Genomic DNA, 19,284 nt, shown 5'->3' with positions numbered 1-19,284 from the left:
GCTGTTAAAATGTCAATACTACCCAAAGCACTGTACACATTCAGTGCAATCCCAGTCAAAATTGCACCAGCATTCTTCTCGAAGCTAGAACAAGCAATCCTAAAATTTGTATGGAACCACAAAGACCCCGAATAGCCAGAGAACTTGATTTTTTAGATGTTTAAAGGTGTTGAGAATGACACACTATTCTTTATACAATGTGGAAACATATAATGCACTAACGACTAGTGCTCTGTTGTCTAACCCCAACACTGTATTACTTCCCACTGATAGCAGACCAGTGAAAGACTTCATGTCTTGTAGGACATTCTGTGACAGTTTTTCCTCTCCCAACCTGAATTTGATGAACGATCTTTGGTAACAAGTTTTCCAGCTGTTCTGTTGGAACTCTGGCCAAACTCCCACAATTATATATAGTGTGAGGAAGAAAGGGGTCTATAATTAACACATATCCCAGGATAGTGTTGTTTTTTTCTTTTTTGGAGTGATAGATAATGCTATGTCATGAATGAGGAGGGGTTGTGAGACCCCCAAAGGACTAAGTAAAAGAGTATGATTAGTAAAACATCTTTACCCGTACTATATTAAGATAAATAGTGCTTTACATATCCTGTATAGTTCATTTTTGAACATTGAGTTTTTCCTTTACTTGGGGGGAGGGGGGAGAGGGTTTACATACTTGATGATTTCCAAGATCTAATTATGTATATTTCTTATCTTGTAGTTAGGGATTTAACAGCTTTATCCACTTGTTCTTTGTTTATTCATATAAGAAGAGGATGTATGGTTATTATCTTTATGCCCATCTCTATCTTTTTTAAAGTTTTAATTCCAGTGTAGTTAGCACACAGTGTTGTATTAGTTTCAGGTGTACAATATGGTGACTTAATTCTTTATGTTACTCGGTGCTCATCAGGAGAAGTATACTCTTAATCCCCATCATCTCTTTCACCTATCCTCCACCCCTCTCCCCTTTGGTAACCATCTGTTCTCTATAGTTAAGAGACTCTTAACTCTGGTTTGTCTCTTTTTACCTTTGCTGGTTTGTTTTGCTCCTTAAATTTCACTTATGAGTGGGATCATAGTATTTGTCTTTCTCCAACTGACTTATTTCACTTAGCGTTATACCCTGAAGATCCTTCTATGTTGTTGCAAATGGCAAGACTTCATTCTTTTTTATGGCTGAGTAATATTTCATTGTATATATATACCACATCTTCTTCATCCATTCGTCCTTTGATGGGCACTTGGGTTGCTTCCATAATTAGGCTATTGTAAATAATGCTGCGATAAGCACAGGGGTGAGTATATCTTTTTGAATTAGTGTTGTCATTTTCTTTGGGTAAATCCTAGGTAGTGGAATTACTGGATGATACGGCAATTATATTTTTAATTTTTTGAGGAACCTCAAGTTCCTCAAAACTGTACCAGTTTGCATTTCCACCAACAGTGAGTAAGGGTATATTTTTTTCCACATCATCACCAACATTTGTTGTCTCTTGTGTGTTTGATTTTAGTCATTCTGACAGGTATGAGGTGATATCTCATTGTGGTTTTGATTTGCATTTCCCTGATGATGAGTGATATCGAGCATCTTTTCATATGTCTTTTGGCCATCTACATGTCTTCTTTGGAAACATGTCTGTTCAAGTCCTTTGCCCATTCTTTAATCAGATTGTTTTTTGGGTGTTGAGTTATATAAGTTCTTTATGTATTTTGGATACTAACTCTTTATCGGATATGTCATAGGCAAATATCTTCTCCCATTCAGTAGGTTGTTGTTTAGTTTTATTGATAGTTTGCTGTGCAGCAGCTTTTTGTTTTGATGTAGACCCAATAGTTTGTTTTTGCTTTTGTTTCCCTTGCCTTAAGAAACATATCTAGAAAAATGTTGCCATGACCAGTGTCAGAGAAATTTCTCCCTGTGCTCTCTTCTAAGATTTTTATGGTTTCAGGTCTCACATTTAGGTCCTTAATCCACTTTGAGTTTATTTCTGTATATGGTGTGAGAAGGGGGTCCAGTTTCATTTCTTTTTCATGTAGCTATCCAGTTTTCCCAGCACTATTTGTTGAAGAAACTGTTTTTTTCTCCCCCCATTGCATATTCTCGACTCCTTTGTTGAAGATTAATTGACCGTATAATTATGGATTTACTTCTGGGCTCTCTATTCTGGTCTCTTGATTTATGTGTCTATTTTTGTGCCAGTACTATACTGTTTTGATTAGTGCAGCTTGGTGTAGTATATCTTGACATCTGGGATTGTGATACCTCCGGTTTTGTTCCTCTTTTTCAAGATTGCTTTGGCTATCTGGGGTCTTTGGTGGTTCCATACACATTTTAAGAATTCTTTGTTCTAGTTCTGTGAAGAATGCTGTTGGTGTTTTGATAGGGATTGCATTAAATCCATAGATTGCTTTAGGTAATGTGGACATTTTAACAATGTTTTTTCTTCCACTCCATGAGCATGGAACATCTTACCATTTGTGTCATCTTTAATTTCTTTCATCACTGTTTTTTATTTCAGAATAAAGGTCTTTCCCCTCTTTGGTTAAGCTTATTTCTAGGTAATTTGTTATTTTGGGTGCAATTTAAATGAGATTGTTTTCTTAATTTCTCTTTCTGCCACTTTATTATTAGTGTATAGGAATGTGATGGATTTCTGTATATTGATTTTGTTTCCTGTGACCTTACCAAATTCATTTGTTAGTTCTAATAGTTTTTTGGTGGTCTTTAGAGATTTCTATATATAATGTCATGTGATCTGCAAATAGAAAAGTTTTACTTTTTCCTTACCAGTGTGGATGCCTTTGATTTCTTTTTCTTGTCTGATTGCTATAGCTAGGACTTCCAGTACTATGTTCAATAAAAATGGTGAGAGTGGACATTTTTATCTTGTTCCTGATCTTAGGAGAAAGATTTTCTCTTTTTTTTTCACCACTGAATTTTTCACCACTGAATTTTCACCATTTTCTCTTTTTTCTCTAAGTTTTTCACCACTGAATATGATGTTAGCTGTGGGTTTTTCATGTACGCCCTTGGCCATCTCTAACTCTTCATAAATGAAGAAGGATAAAGAGTCCTGGGTCTGTGTAGATTAGAGTGAGAGACATGGCATTAGGTAGTGCTTTGGAAGCTTTTTCTCAACCTGGTGCCCATAATGATAATGTGTGGTATAAACAGATAAGGCTCCTCTTTGCTGGAACTGATTTGCCTAAGGCTCTAGTGCCCTAGGCCCATTTCAGTCCCGAGCAGCTCCCTGTTTCAGCACACCTGGAACTATCCTGTGCCCACCAGTGGGAAGCTCTGCCAGAATTGTGGGACTGTGCCTCCAGTAAGTGCTGCTTCTATGTGGATCACTGTGGTGTGGGACCTCTGGGATAGTTGCCTGGTGGGCTTCACCACAGGTGTCACTCATCTTGTGGACTCCAGCTTCCAGCCTCCCGTTTCCTGCTCCCAGAATGTTGTTAATGAGAGTAATTACCAGTTTTCTTCAGTCATTATTTGTGCTTTCTTTGCCTTTATAAATTCTTCTCAAATAAGTGGATTGGAGCGAACTAACATTAGTGTTTTGAATTAGACGAAGAAAATTGTATTTAATTTTCTTACCCAAGAGACCTTCCGTTTTCTCTGAGAACTTTTTCTTGTGATGACATTCTTTAGGCATTTTTATTATCAGATACAGATGTGATTCATTTAGTGCCGAGGACAACTACCAGGTTTTCGGATTTTTGTTGCTTTAACAGTTACCTTAATTTTAGAGCATAGGCTGAAAATGAAAAGATTTTAATAAATGAATTTTTCATGGGTTTGATAAGAATTAATTCGATAATTGGGTGCTAGTTTGTAAAAGGCATAATCTGTACATCTTTATCAGATATTTATGGCAGGTATAGAGCAACATTTTCCTTGTTTGGTTTTTCTGCAGCAAACCCTACATCTATAAAAATGGTGTGGCCTTTTTTTTCTTTTCACCATTGAGATGCTATCTGGGTTATCAGAAAATTATTTGGGGCAGGGAAGGGGGGAATGTTGAGAAGATTTCCAGCAGAGAGTGACGGTTGGTACATGTCTGGCCTTCATGGTAGGGCTTCCTTGGAGTTGGAGGAGGAAAAAAAGGATAGGTGTGGACTTAGAAGAGCAGAGAAAATGTCTGTCTTTAATTTTTTCCATTTGAGGGATGTCTCCATGGAGATCAGGTGGGTGTTGAAGAGTTGTATTTATTGGAGACTGAGGCTTATTCGCCAGGTTTGCTTTCTGAACTTCAGAGGGATGAGGCCGAGCCCCATGGTCCATGCATACTGCAGAATAATCCAAGTTTGGGAAAAGCAGAGCTTTGGCAGGACAGGACAAACAGCCTAGAAAAGTATAAAGAATTCCCATCTTACTCTTCTACCTCTGTGGTTCAGTATTTTAATCTAGAAAGCAGTTTTTCCTTCTGTGAAATAAACCTTGGGTGAGTGAAATTTGAAGAAAGTTCTTTCTCCAGTATTTTTCCATTTTCATCTGCTTTTTGTTTATTTTGGACTCATCTTGATCTGTGATCTTAGCCTTGGGAATCAGCGCACAAGCAGCCACTCAAATGCACTGGGTATTCCCGAGGATGTCCATGACTACAAGGCTGCCACTGCACAGGTCTGCAAAACAATTGGACCGTCTCCTTCATAGACAGGTGTAAGGCTCCTTATTTGAAAATTCTGAAAAATGCTTGTTCTCCCAAAGGATCGCTAGTTTATCCATTCGTGTACTATGTGACAAAAACCAAACATGAAAAAACCAGATGGAGTTTGGTTTACAGTGTGGGTCAGCAGCTGGGAAGGATCAGGAAGTGTGTTTCATCATAATCATGTTTAAGATATAAAATTATGAAGGATGTTAGGCTTCTTTTAGCATGTAAAGTAGAATAAGGGTGTGTTTAGATATGTGTATTACAGATGCCTCAGATATTACACAGGCATTGATTTCTTTTATAGTAACATTTATGACCTGGGTAGTAGTGGGCCTTTTCCTTTATGATTTTAGTTATACCATCTGCTTTTTAATATAAACTTGCTAAGATTTCTACTTCTGGCTGAGGTGGGTTTGGGAATGATTTCAAATCTCCCACAGCCCTTCCTCCCCATCTTCTAAAACAGGACTTTGCATAATTAAGTAGTATCAGGAAATGAGCACTGGAGTTGAGAAAACCTCCCCACTGATCCCAGCTCCTCTCTCTACAAGTTATGTGGCCTTAGGAAAGTCACACACCCTCCTACAAGCCTCCGTTTCTTGTTCTTGTGAAATGAGACTGACGTTACTAATTTTGTAGTATTGTTGCAAGGATTCAATTACTTTAAATAATATAAAGTTCCAGATACTTAGTAGTTCCCTTCCCACCATGTCCTAAAATATAAATTCATTTCTCTCATTGGTTTCCTTCTCCTGTCTTTATTTGCTTCCATGATTTTGCTTAAAGTAAACCAGAAAAACCACAGAAACAAATTATTTGGAATTTTTTGTGGCCTTTTTATTTTTGCTGAGGGGTAATTCCGAAATTCCTGTTTTGGAATATTGATACTGCTATTTGTACACAGTGCTCTTTTTCTCCCCAGCCCACTGCCCTCTTTTTCCTCTGGTCCCTGCGGAGAAGAAAGATCTTTGTATTAAGCACGTTAGTCTCGTACCTCCTTCCTGTCATCTTGTTTATGATCTCCAGCCCTAATACCGTCTCTTTCTGGCTGCTGCTAGAGTTAAGTACCTTTGGGGCAGATTGTGGTTACTCTGCACTACCAAATTATAATGCTAAAATGAAGGTAGGCTTTGGTCTACAAGACTGAACCTAATTTTATGCTAAAATGGAGTTCAGCTTAGGTAGCTAGATGAGGCCATTAGTGGACCCGCATTGTTTTGGTAGGATGAAGTAGCTTAGTGTGAGAATAAAATGCTTTATTAATTTAATTAAGCAAATCAGTATATTAAAAGATGCAGACTATTTTCAGAATCTAGTTCTTTGCACTATAGTAGTCTTCCGCCATTTGAATCTCATGATACAGTGTGAAGGCTTTTCCTTGGATCCTTGTAGCTCTCGCGCCATATTCTTCTCTGGTCCTGCCATTCAGACATGTTATGTACCCTATGTTTGCTGCATTGCTCAGGAAATCTGTCAGTCTAACTGTGTCAACCCCCAGCCACAGAAGCACCTCCTCCAGGCCAGAGGACGAAGGAAGTCTTGGGTGGATGGTTGCTTGATTGAATGCACTCTCTTTAAGTAACTATAGCTCATCTGTCTTCTGATAGTTCGTTGGGTTTCTAGCAGGCACGTGTCCCATTGTTGTTAAGTAAAGCCCGGTATGTATGTTTGACAAGTTAGCAGCGTGGCAGCTCGGCTTGCTCCCCAGCCCTGCTGCTGTCTCAGGGATTGTTTGGTTTGGCAGATGGCCAGCTCTCTGCTCTAAGATGCATTTCCTTGACAGGACAAAGTGTGGAGCCGCATTAGCTGCAAAGTTTACAAAGGTTAGCTAAACACACACAATAAATATTAATAAACAGAAAAGGCCCACCCACCTTTGACTTTGAATTCTGTTTCTTCATTCCATGTTTTGGAATCCCTGTAGTATTTGATTAATAACCAGTCTTAGGGTAATTGAGCCTTAAGTATCCTTTGCCTAAGTTAGACTGCTCGCAGAGCCCTCATTGGCTGCTTTGGTGACTCATCGCCACAATGGATGGAGCTCTGGAATGACTGTTTAGTTCAGCGGGTCTTATTTGCATTCTCACTGCTTCCATGTGAAAAGGAGGGTAAATGTGCTTCTCCCTGAGTGTTTATGCTGACCAGCCATGTGTGCGTCTAAGAGCTGTAGAGGGTAGAGGACGTGAACAGGAATAGAGGTGCAGTGCCCTGACTTTGGACTCCCTAGAAAGCAATCAGACATTGGTCTGTTGGCCTGGGCAGTTGGCCTCTCTCTAACATTTACACCCTCAGCGTAGAGGGAGAGAGTAACGGTAACCTGCTGCCCCTGGAAACTGCCTATTTGGCTGGGTGTCTTGGAATTTACCAGGCCTACACTGTGGATCTTCTCCAATTCTGCACCCTGCTCACTTGAAAACATATTTGAGAACCAGTAATCTTAGACTGCTTAGCCAGACTTCTAGAGAACCAAGGAAGAGAAATACCTTTAATACTATGTCCTTAAGACTGTCCTGGGGCCATCTGTAGGTGGCTGGGATTTCGGAGGGCCCTTGAAAGTCCCTCTTACTATCTTCTCTCGCTCTCTGGTTCATGCACATCCTTTTATTTAGGACCACACTGGGAGGAAACGAACCCTACTTTGTTTGTAGGATATTTGAGTATAATAATGATCTGGAGAAATAAAATTGTTCTCCATAGGTAGTAATGATTTTAACTTGAAAATTGTCTCTAACTCCACTTAGCAAAGCAGTCCATTTAGGCTTGGGTGCAACAAATATTTATTGAGCACCACACACTAAACTGGGCATTTGGGAAACACTCCCACCCGAAACACACCAAGATCTCTGCCTGTGTGCAAACTATGTTCACACTGGGGAGGCAGATAATAAGCAAAATTAACGACAAATTATATATTATGTTAAAAGGTGGAACATGTTTTAGAAACATGAAAAAGCAGAATAAGGAGAGTTGTGGGGTACAGTTTTAAAAGGGTCAGTCTTCACATGATGACATGTAAGCAGTGACATGAGGGTGAGTATTGACTTGGATGAACTTATTCTTGGTAGGGTTTATGAAGTTATGTTTGTGACTTTTCTCATGTTTCCATGCACCTGGCCATGACCTGGAAATTTGCAGTGGTCAAGGCCTGGTTCTCAAATTAATCTCAGTGGCAGAGCACCTGTAAGTCAGGCTGTGCTTTGTAGACCATGAACTGTTGATATACTTAATTCCATCTCACCAACCAAGCACAGTTTTGTTAGATAAAATGTGTCTTTTACAGTCATACATTATCAAGTGGGTTTCACGGACATGTGTACAAAATGACAACCCTCCCCCAGAAGCCATTCTATATATAAGATGCTTACTGTTTTCGATTTTTTTTTTTTATTAATACTCACTATTTTATGTTTTATCATCTTTTAGCACTTGCTGGTAGACACTGGGTAGCAGGCACCATAGATTTAAGAAAAGTTGTGGAAAGAAAACCTAAAATTGTAAAAACCTGCCCTTTTAACTTCATTTTACTGCCTACCAACCAGGAAAAAACAGCCACTCTGATTTTATTTTCTCAGCAGAACATCTCAGCTGTCTTCAGTGGTGCAGAGCTTAAGAACCGCTCTTAAAGAGTATTATCAGACATGAATTCGAAGTCCTGCAGACTCTTACATTTCCTCTTAAGTTCCTCAGGAATCTCAGAGAAGGATTTGTAGCCGAATAACTGTATGCATACTTTTTGCCAGGCAGGTGGGGAGCCAGGATTTCTATCAAAAGGGATTGAGGAGATTCACAGATACTCTGTCTTAACAAAGGAGCAGGATGGTTAGGGAGAGGAAACCAGAGAGACTCAGCCCGAGAGAGATTTGGGAGACAAGGATGCCATGATTTTCATTTTACTATTAGAACCTAAAATAGCAGTATCTAATTGTACCCTTTTTTCTTAGTCCATGCGCATTGCTTGGCTCATGATGGTTCTAAATAAATCTTGAATTGATGTTTCCACTCATTACTTGTTCTATCAGAATGAGATCCACAGAACCTAGGACATGGTGTTTCTGCCTACCAATTTTAGCTTCATCTTCCCCCACCCCCCTTCATCATTTCCCCCCTGCTAAACCTCCCACCTCGGCCCTCTTACTACAGACAAATTAAAAACAGGTTGTAGTTCTCACTGAGAACTCATTCTTTTTGACCCCGGGGCACCACTTATTTTCCTTACCAGTAATGAATTCAAAGGATCGTAACTTCCAGTGGACCTTCTCTTAAATAGCTTTTCATTCAGGTTAATGTCAAGTCTTTGTATGCCGTGTCTCTGTTTTACTTCTGCTATTGTCCTGCTGGTTTATCTCATAGATAGGGAGATATTATTCAATGCCTGCAAATATGTGTTGTTCCTGAAAAAGCTTTATGAGATTTGGATCTTTGTGAACTAAAAACAATAACCACCTGGCTTCAATCTGCTGTCCAGAGGGACATATTGTGTGTATAAAAAACATGGAACACTGAGATCTAAATCTGCTTCGGTGGTAAGCAGAACTGAGTTATGTGGGTTCAGCATTCCGAGATGCCAGCTTCACATGGCACTGGAGCTGGGGAAGCCTAACCTTGTGGTTGCAGGGTTATCAAGAAATGAGAGGAGGGGCGTCGGAAGGAACAACTTGTTCATCTTTAAAGGGTATCACACAGATAACAAGTGATGGAATAGAACTGAACCTCAGGGACACAGCCTTATAGTTTAGAGGAAAATGTCCTAAAATTACGGGGAACCATCAGGATGATATTCAGTTTAGTAAACTGACTCTAGCCATCAAAGCACCAGCGGGACTTTTCCCATTTTTACTTGGCTTCTTTAGTTGATTACCATGCCTTTCCTTTTCAGAGTGTTGTCCGCTGCCTGTGGCATCCAAAGCTGAACCAGATCATGGTAGGAACTGGAAATGGATTGGCTAAAGTGTATTATGACCCCAACAAGAGTCAGAGGTATTTCATAAGTCTTGCCTGTTTTAGATGGATGACAACAACTGGGGGGAGGGTTTCTTTTCCTACCCTGCTTTTACTTATTGCCCCCTTTGATGGGGATCCACCCTTTTAGAAAATGCAGCTGGCACAGAGTAAAGCCTCAAACTCCTGGTATTGTACTTTAAAGAGGATTTGGATATTGCCCTTGATCCATACAGAATTCAAAGTGAAAGTTTCCTGGGGATTTGCAGTCCTTTAGCTGAAATGTTGAGTGCAAAGGGGGGAAAAGTCCTGCCCACTTTGCATACCACCCTGGACATGGCATTAGCTGTGATACATGTAGGGGATTAACAAAGCAGGGAACTCACCCCTCACGGGAAATGGAAACAGCTAGTCTGTTTTGTCCCCTTTCTGTTTGGGCTTTTATCAGGTAGCAGTTTGGATGTGTGGGGTTGTTCTCTGCCAGCAGAAGGAGACAGCACAAATTCTTTCCTCTTCAATCCCGTGCCCACCCCAAATGTTAGACTTAAATATACCAATGTGTTTCAAAAGTCTGAAAACTTCACTGGAGGCTCAACCAGTTCCTCAATTGTGTTCATTTTCTTTGGGCACAAAGGTGGACATTTGTCACCACCCCCCAAAAAAGGATGGTTTTGTTTGTCTCAGTTAAGGTACGATGCTTGGTTAGCTCTTTCTTTAGAGGCAACCTTGGTCAGCTAGTATTAAAGTTCACATGCTAAATTCTTTGGGGTCCCCCGTAAACCTATTTTGGGTCCCACATCCTTTTTGAGGAAAGGAAACTCATCCTCTGTTAATGAATATTCATTGCTGTAATTTGTTTGGGTAGAAATAGAAGCAGTCGGTCTTCCCTTGGAACTTTGTGCACTAGCATTGGAACTCTTGCCCTGTAAAATAAAGTTTTTATTGTGTTTAAGAACAAACAGGATTTTGTTTGTTTTTTAATAAAGGAATTGAAAATGCTAATGTAATTAGAATGAGAGAGAGAGTCTGTTTCATTTGAGAAAATGATGAGCCCCATTTGATAGCACCCATTTGGAAGCTTCTATGTGTGGAATCTTTAAGAAATTTTTTTATTTGTATTTGCTTCCTGAGAGGGATAGCTCATTATTGCTAAAGAAGAAGTGAAATGTCCTAATCAAACTTTTGGTTAACCCCACACATTCTTGGGCAGTAGCCCCGTGACAACACTGCCAAGCCAACTCAGTTCCAGACACTCGTACTCTTACATTAGAGATGTGGACGAATGCCACTTGGGGTGTAGACCACCCAGGTTGCTTTCATATGAGACATAAACTAATATTTGAACCGTGCGACCTTCAGGGTGAAAAGACTGGTTAATTTTACTTGTATCTCTTTAGCTTACATCTTTGGGTTATTTCTATAGATTTTTTAAACTAGTGTTCTGTTGCCTGATTACCTCTCCAATCCTTTCCCTCAGTGGTAACCACTGATTGACAGACTTGCTTTCCCATAAATTTAATCCCCTATCACCAAGGCCCCATCTTTTGCCATCCCTTAGAAAGTCAAGGACATGGCGAGATGGTGTGCACAGAGTGTGTTCCTGAAAGTATCTAATGTTTTTGACATGACTTTCTGTTTGTAAGACCAAGTAAAGAAAATAATGTGCTCTTAATCGCCCCAGGGGAGCAAAATTATGTGTGGTTAAAACCCAGCGGAAGGCGAAACAAGCCGAGACTCTAACCCAGGACTACATCATCACCCGTAAGTTGTTAGCATGGTCTCTCCATCGTCTTCTCTCTCTCTTCTACTGTAATGTGGTGTTGATCTCATGGCTTTAGAGACAGAAAAAGTTTTCACAGTCCAGGCATATATTACAAAGTATCATGTGGACAGAACTGCGAGTCATGTAACAGCTAACTGCTTTAGCTTCTGTGACTCATCACAGAGACAGGGTAATTTCATGTAACTTTCAACCCAAAAGGGAAAAGCCTATTTGAGCCTAATGCATTACTCCATAGCAGCCTTTTAAAGAATAACAATCTGTTCTAAGAATAAACAAGAAAGAGTGCTGACCTTGGAATCAGGAGACCTGGATTTGTCCAGTTCTACTACTGACTTGCAGTATGATGTTGAACAACTGAACGTTATCAGGAGAGTGAGGAGACTAGGCAAAGGGTCTCCGTCAGCTCCCTCTGAGACTCTGTGACCATGTGATAGATCCAGAGACATTTAGATACAAAATGAACTACTGTGGGCACCAGAAATCTTACCAGAATAAGTAGCTTCTGTCCGGTTTGTCACACAACCTTGTTAATCTGACAGATTTGTCTTTCCCAGAGCCACAGCCTCAGATCTGTCACCACTAGTGTCTAGGAAGGACGTCTTGGATGCAGTAGCAATTGTGATGAGCTGATGCTCTGTGGACTTTACCGGGGTCTCCATCTAAAGCCCAGGGGGCGCTGTACTGCTGGGTTTTCTCTCTGGTGGTGGGTCTCCTGTAAGACCAAGTCCCTTGGAGCTTACGATCAGTAAGGAGATCCCATGACACTTTTTGCAAGAGTAGAAGTGTTAAAGTCGGTGTCACAACCAGTCTAGCTCATGTAATTACACGCGGCCTACTTAAATTCCTCCAGTCGTTTGAAGTGAAAAGCTATTTTTCCCCCTCCTAAAAATACTGTTGTGTCGTGTTGCCCAACAGAGTGACTGGTGGCTGTGTTTCTCAGCTCCCCTGACTCAAGGCAGGCATGTTTTACTGGTGAGGGAGATGGTCCTGACCCCAGCTGGTGGTAGGGGTAGGGGGATACTAGAAGAATTTTTTAGGTATTTTAGACATTTCTGTCATTCATATTATAAATTCCCTTTGAACCTCTATTAACCCATTACCTTCTCTTCCCCACTCCTGTGGAAAAATTTTTTTCTATTTTAAAAGAGGTTTCACTCAGCATGTAAGGATCCAAAGAAATAATTCTGGCATATTTTTTGGTCAAGAAAAAGATCATTACTTAACTTTTCCCCCAATAACCCTCTTGCTGTCCCACAGAATATCACTGTTACCCTTTTACATTTATATACTGTTTTATATTATGAAATTTAATTCTGACATTGAGTGAGCAACCAATAGCAATGGGACAAATCCTACTTGGATTCTTATTCTTTTGTTTTGTCCACCATATAGAAGTAGGGAAAAGTCCCCATCAAGTCACCATGCCAGGAGATTCAGGCACCTCCATGCATTCAAGGCAACCTTTATCCCACTTAGTGGGCTAAGTGCTCCTCCCTTCCGGTTACTCAGTGTTGTCAACTCCTCCTGAGAGGTGGTCACATTTCAGAAACGTGTGAAGTGATTCCAGTGTTTATGAGGCATCTAAGGAAACTTCAGGGCTGACAGGCAAGCTGTTGGCATTATTCACATTTGGGTCCTACAAGAAAAAATAAGCAGTCCCATTAAGTGTTTCTTTTCAAAACCACAGAAATTAAGTTTAACTGCTACCCGTGGCTTGGAAGATGGGGAGCCTCACTGGTGTCTCCGTGACAGTGTTTGACAGTATTTCCTGAGTGGCGTTAGTTGCCAGCAGAGGTGAACAATGAGTCTGGTCTCAAACAAAATTGGCTAATTGGTTACAGTAAGACTGTCTTTTATTATTAGATGAAGGCTGTCATTATGACTTCCATGTCATCTTTTAGTTAGTCATGCTTCAGCTATGTTTTGGGATGGAAGGGTTATTATTATAATAAAATTTTTCAATTGTGACTTCTCGTAGCTCATGCCTTGCCTATGTTCCGTGAGCCCCGCCAACGGAGTACAAGGAAACAGCTGGAGAAGGACAGACTGGATCCCCTGAAGTCTCATAAACCTGAACCTCCTGTAGCGGGCCCAGGTGACTGTGGTCTAACCTGTGATCTGCAGAGGGGGGTGAGGGGCCGGGTGGGGTCACTGGTATAGAATTGGAAAGATGCTTTCTGCCTGGATGCTGCTTTGTCTTCAGAGAGATTTTACTACATGGTGGTTTTTAGACATTTTCTTTTTAGCAACTTTTTGTTTAAATATCTGATGCAGAATCCTGATGCATAAGACTGATAAAAATGGAGAGGAAGCCTAGAGCCCTCTCTGCTTGCTGTCTAACTTGAGCTCTTTTAGGTGACCTTGGTAGTACTTTGGGGCTCCTAGAACCTGGTGATAAAACCACTGCTCTCAATATTGGCTTCATATACAACATTTGGGTACTTTAACTAGAATCCAGACTGGATTAGGTTTCACACAAGGCAAAAAGTTACAATCATTGAGTTCTTTGTTGATATAATGGAGCTGCCCATTCCCCTACAAGATGAATAAAGGTCCTTAGAGTTTTTACGAAAATAGGTACCAGAAGAAAGCAAGACAGCATTGGCTATCATGAACACATACCTCTACTGGAATCCCATTTTACTAGCTATCGCTTGTGTGGTTTCCCTTGTCTTAGGCTCCTAAGCCTATATATAGCTTTTAACTTGTTCATTCATCTTGAACCTCAGCTGTGGGCCTACATCTGTTTGGCCTGCACCTTCAGCTTTGGAAACATTTCACATCTCTATCTTAACTTTTTTTTGTTTTCATTTTCCCTGCCACCATTCTAATCAAAGTTCCCAAATAATATTCTTACATGGATTATTGAAAAGCCCTTCTAACTAGGCATCTTATCTCAAGTCAGTCTCTCTCTCTGCTCCCCACCCTGCCTCCATCCATCTTATACACAGCTTTTATTTACAATTTCTCTGGATTTCTTTTTTTTCTTTTTAAAAAATTTTTTTTAAGTTTATTTATTTTGAGAGAGACAGAGACAGCGTGAGCTGTCAGCGTAGAGCCTGATGCAGGGCTTGAACTCATGAAACCATGAGATCATGACCTGAACCAAAGCCAGGTGCTTAACCAACTGAGCCACCCCAGTGCCCCAACTCCTCTGGCTTTCATGTTGCTACTGCCCCCAAATTTCATAAGCTTCCCACTTCCATTTGCATTTTCAGAGAATCAAGGTTCTCCTTAGTGTACTCAAACTCACTTTTGAGCATTCCACCTCACTTCTCTCCTACTCTGATCTTCTGATATGACTGACTGTTGGTTCATTTCTTCCTGCAAATGCCCATTGATTGAATTGTCCTCTTTCTATACTTTTGTACTTAAGCCATTCTGCTCACTCAAAGTGACCTCTGCCTTCTGAGCTTTCGCAAATTGGATCTATCTCTTCCCAAAGACCTCCCCAACCACCTCAGCCTGAAGAGCTCTCTCCTTCCTCTAAGTACCATAATAGTTACTGGCCACATAAATCCTTTCCCAATGAATTCTTTCCTGCCTTATTTAGTCTCTTATTTTGATTTATAGAATTAATTTTTTAGCACAGTTTGGCTCTTCATGCGTTTTTGTTTTGTTTTGTTTTTTAATTTTTCCTAAAATGTCATACGTTTTTGCGTACCAGGCACCAGGCTAGCTGTTAAGGATCTAGCAGATCTTAACAAATCCCTGCCCTTACAGAGCTTTCTGTCTACTGGAGCAGTTCCAGCACCATAAAATAATGTGAATCAATGTATTCAACTTACTTGTTTTCTCTCCTACAAGGTACCTGGGAGATGGCAAGCCCTAAGATGTGTTTGTTTAAGGCAAAAATAGTGTCTAACAAATATTGGTTATTTTTATTAATTGAATTTCAAATGTTCATGCCTGAGGAATGTTTTTAAGGCATATTCATGGCAAAGTATTTGTAATTCCTGCTGCATTAGTATCACTATGTAAGTTAAACAGCTAAAACACATCAAAAAAACATCTCTTTCTATTTAAAAATGTTATGGGAAAGTTAAGGTTTGGTGATTTCCTACTTTGGTTGTGAAAGCTGAAAGGATGATACTGAAGTATTCTTGAGATCTGTGCACCTCAAACCAAGGTCTGAAGAAGCCCCAGAGTGCTCCAAACCTTGATTCCATAGGGGATGCCAAAAATCGGGTAAATGTGAAGTTCTGGCCTCACTCTGTTACTCATGTAACTAGCCACCTTGGAAGCCAGGACTGAAGGATTCTCAGCCTTTTCAGATAAGTACAGTGTATACAAGGTATACATATATACTGTCATGCTCATTCCATTATCTGATTGGTTTTTTTTCCTTTGAAACAGGTCGTGGTGGCCGGGTTGGAACCCATGGGGGCACTCTGTCATCATACATTGTGAAGAACATTGCTTTGGACAAAACTGATGACAGCAATCCCCGGGAAGCCATTTTGCGGCATGCTAAAGCAGCCGAAGACAACCCATATTGGGTTTCTCCAGCATATTCTAAGTAAGAAAACAACCCTTTAAAATAAAAATTATTATGTTTAATGAATAGGAAAGAATGTAACAATGGCTGCTTTGAGGTTCTAACTCTCCATTTCTTGTTCTATTCTTGAGCATGAAAAATAAGCCAGGTACTCATAGTCCTGAACCTAGGCATTTGTTTGTATCTTAGGACTCTTAAAATGGTAAAAAAAAAAAAAAATTAATCTTTATTTATTTTTGAGAGAGAGAGAGAGGCGGAGTGCAAGTGGGGGAGGAACAGAAAGAGAGGAAGACACAGTATCTGAATCAGGCTCCAGGCTCCAAGCTGTCAGCACAGAGCCTGACATGGGGCTTGAACCCATGAACTGTGAGATCATGACCTGAGCCAAAGTCAGACACTTAGCCAACTGAGCCACCCAGACGCCCCTAAAATGGTGAATTTTTAAAGTAGGTCAGTTTCATCAGAGTTTTAGCCCAGTGGAAACCCATTGTATGAAGCCCATTCTATCTATGACTGAAAAAAGGAAAATCACTATATGCATTATCTTAGTTGAAGAGAGTTAAAAGCAAATGAAGGGGAGCAGTCTGTAGGTCTGTCATTAAGGACTTCTTTTATTTGCAGAACTATGTACATAACACGTACATAGACAGAGTAGAGCCTGCCTGCTCAGATTCCCTGAAATAGCTCAACATGGATGAACTTGTAGTGTTTCTTAAAGCCACTAAAACAGATAAATTTACACAAAAGAAAGGTAGTATTGTAGAATTTTGGGTTCTTAATTTTTCATTTTAAACTAATTTTAGACTTACAGAAAAATTGCAAAGAGCTCATGTACACCCTTCACCCAACTTACCCTAATGTTAACACCTTACATAACCACAGTACAACTATTTAGCAATGCTAGAAAAATTAATATTGGTACAATATTATTGATGAAGCAACAGACCTTACTTGATTTTCCCCAGTTTATCCACTGATATTCTTTCTCTCTCTAGGGATCCTGTCAGGGGTCCCATATCACCATATTACATTTAGTTGTTTCTCCCTAGTCTCATCCAGTCTTTTTTTTTTCCTAAAGTTTATTTATTTGTTTTGAGAGAGTTGGGTAGAGGGGCAGAGAGGGAGGGACAGAGAGAATCCCGAGGAGGTTCCACACTGTCAGCCCAGAGCCTGACGCGGGGCTCCATCTCATAAACCGCAAGATCAGACTCCGAGCCGATTTCAAAAGTCAGATGCTTAACCAGCTGAGCCACCCAGGTGCCCCTAGTCTCATCCAGTCTTTACGGTTTCTCAATCTTTCTTGTCTTTCATGACCTTGACACTTTTGGTGAACACTGGTCTGTTATTTTGTACATTTTGTCTCTCAGTTTAGATTTGTCTGATATTTCACACAATTGGAATGAAACTGTGTATTTTAGGCAAACATAATACAGGGCTGATGTTGTATCCCTTTGGGTTCATGATATCAAGAATGTCATGTCAGTATGTCTTATTGGTGGTGAGGTTGACCTTGGTCACCTGGTTAAGGTGACGTCTGCCAAGTTTCTCCACTGTAAGTGACTGTCATTATTTTGAGTTAATAAATTATTTGGGGGTGATATTTTACAGCTCTGAAAATCCTGCCCCTCTTTAAACTTTGGCTCTCTAATTTTATTATCCGTGGGTAGATTTGCCTGCAGTAGTTGTTACTGTGGTGTTTGCCTAATGGTGATTTTCTATTTCCCTGTTTCTTCCACATTTATTAATTGGAATTCTACTAAAAGGAAGAATTGTCCCTTCTCCCACATTTACTTATTTTTCAAGTATTTTTTATATCAATGTGGACTTCAAAATACTTTATGGGTTAAAATTCAGTACTATCATTATTTAGGTTTTTGCTCAAATTGTTCCAACTTTGGCTAAAAGAATCTCCTTCAGAGTAACTCCTGTCCTCTTTTGACAGATCCCTGTGTTTTTTTGAGCACTTCCTTACTTTCTGATACCACAAGATGTGCCACAGTTCATCTTTGTTTTTCTTGCCCATAGCCTGCCTCACTCAGTCTCTTCCCCACCCACCTCTGCAGGTAATTAATCTCTTTAGTTTCTGCCCTATCTTTCCTGTAGGTCTCTTGCACAAATGAACAGATTTGTGAGTATTTTCTTACACCCTCTCCTTTCTCACATGAAGGGTAGCATAATATAAATACCCTTTTGGGCTCTGCTATTTTTCACTTAGGATTATGCCCTGGAGATCACTCTACATCGGTTCCCAGAGCTCCTTCTCATTTTTCCACAGCTGCATAGTGCTCCAGTGTAGGGAGGCACATAGTTTATTCAGCTATCTCCTATGAGTGGGTATTTAGGGTGTTCCAGTATTTTGCAATTTCTAACAGAGCTACATTAAATAAACTTGGTCATATGTATTTTTTGTATTGCTGGAGGTATAGTCAGGTTTTTTTCTTGGTGTCTTTGTATAATATTAAAGTTTTCTCTTAAATTATGAGAAAGCTGGACACTGATCACTTTTCAAAACATTACCGTGCTGGAAAAAAGTCACTTATAAACCAAATCAGTGTACGTGTTATAGCAATATAAGTTCCCTATCTGCTAATCATTATGAGCTACTTTGCATAAAAGAAAAAACACATTGTTTTAGCTTGGATTTCTTAAACTGATAAGAACAGATACTACACTTGATCTTAGCCAAAAGAAGCAATAGCTTGGGTTTCTTAGAAGCAGACCTGAGAAAAAGATTCATATAAAGGTGATTTATTAGGAAGCGTCCATAGAGAAAACCAGGAGGAGAGTGGAGAACTGTAATGAAACCAAGTAAGGGAGTATCAAGCGCAGTATCAAGGGGTCACTTTGGCTCGCTCTGCAGGGTAACCCTGGAGACCCTGGTCAGAGGCATGGTAACTGGAGTATTTATACCCCAGTATCTATTGGTTATTGCTAATGGCTGCAGGTGGGGTTGGGGGGAGACATTCCCATGTACTTCCAGCTTTCCAGGGCTTTAGCAACCTGCTGATAGCCCTCTGACAAAGACAGATAGGTGCTGCTGTTGTGAGTGAAAGCACCCCACACAAAAATGCTAAAGAGATTTGAGGGCCTTTGGGGGTGTGGGGGGGGGGAGCACTCCATCCTCTGCTGTACATGTTGTAGCAGAACAGACTTCACCGTGGCATGTCAGTGGTGGTGGTTCACAGTGTGTACTAATAACCATACAGTACAGATGGAACATCTCTGAACCATTAGTTGGATAATATTACAGCAGCTAAGAGGGTCATATCAAGGCTGGCCAACTAAATAGTGCACACTTAGCTGCCTTTTGTGTAGAATTTGTATGTGTATAAGCTAATGTATGTCAACGCATCATTGGCAGTCAGATAAGCTTGTAGATTGTGCCTCTGTTGACACTC

At 40.2% G+C, this 19,284-nt stretch overlaps 1 protein-coding gene across 1 annotated transcript in view; it reads left to right on the top strand.

The window, feature by feature from the left end:
* WDR70 (WD repeat domain 70) overlaps positions 1 to 19,284 on the top strand; it is a 298,120-nt gene that overhangs the window by 263,081 nt on the left and 15,755 nt on the right. The window contains exons 14-17 of the mRNA XM_007095461.3: positions 9,544 to 9,644; positions 11,287 to 11,366; positions 13,367 to 13,483; positions 15,745 to 15,907. Of these exons, the coding sequence (XP_007095523.1) occupies positions 9,544 to 9,644; positions 11,287 to 11,366; positions 13,367 to 13,483; positions 15,745 to 15,907 (461 nt within the window). The remainder of the gene's footprint in view (positions 1 to 9,543; positions 9,645 to 11,286; positions 11,367 to 13,366; positions 13,484 to 15,744; positions 15,908 to 19,284) is intronic.

This window comes from Panthera tigris, chromosome A1, assembly GCF_018350195.1.
Source record: "Panthera tigris isolate Pti1 chromosome A1, P.tigris_Pti1_mat1.1, whole genome shotgun sequence".
NCBI lineage: Eukaryota > Metazoa > Chordata > Mammalia > Carnivora > Felidae > Panthera > Panthera tigris.
Note: the sequence above shows the minus strand (reverse complement) of the source record. Positions and strands in the feature narration are given on the sequence as shown.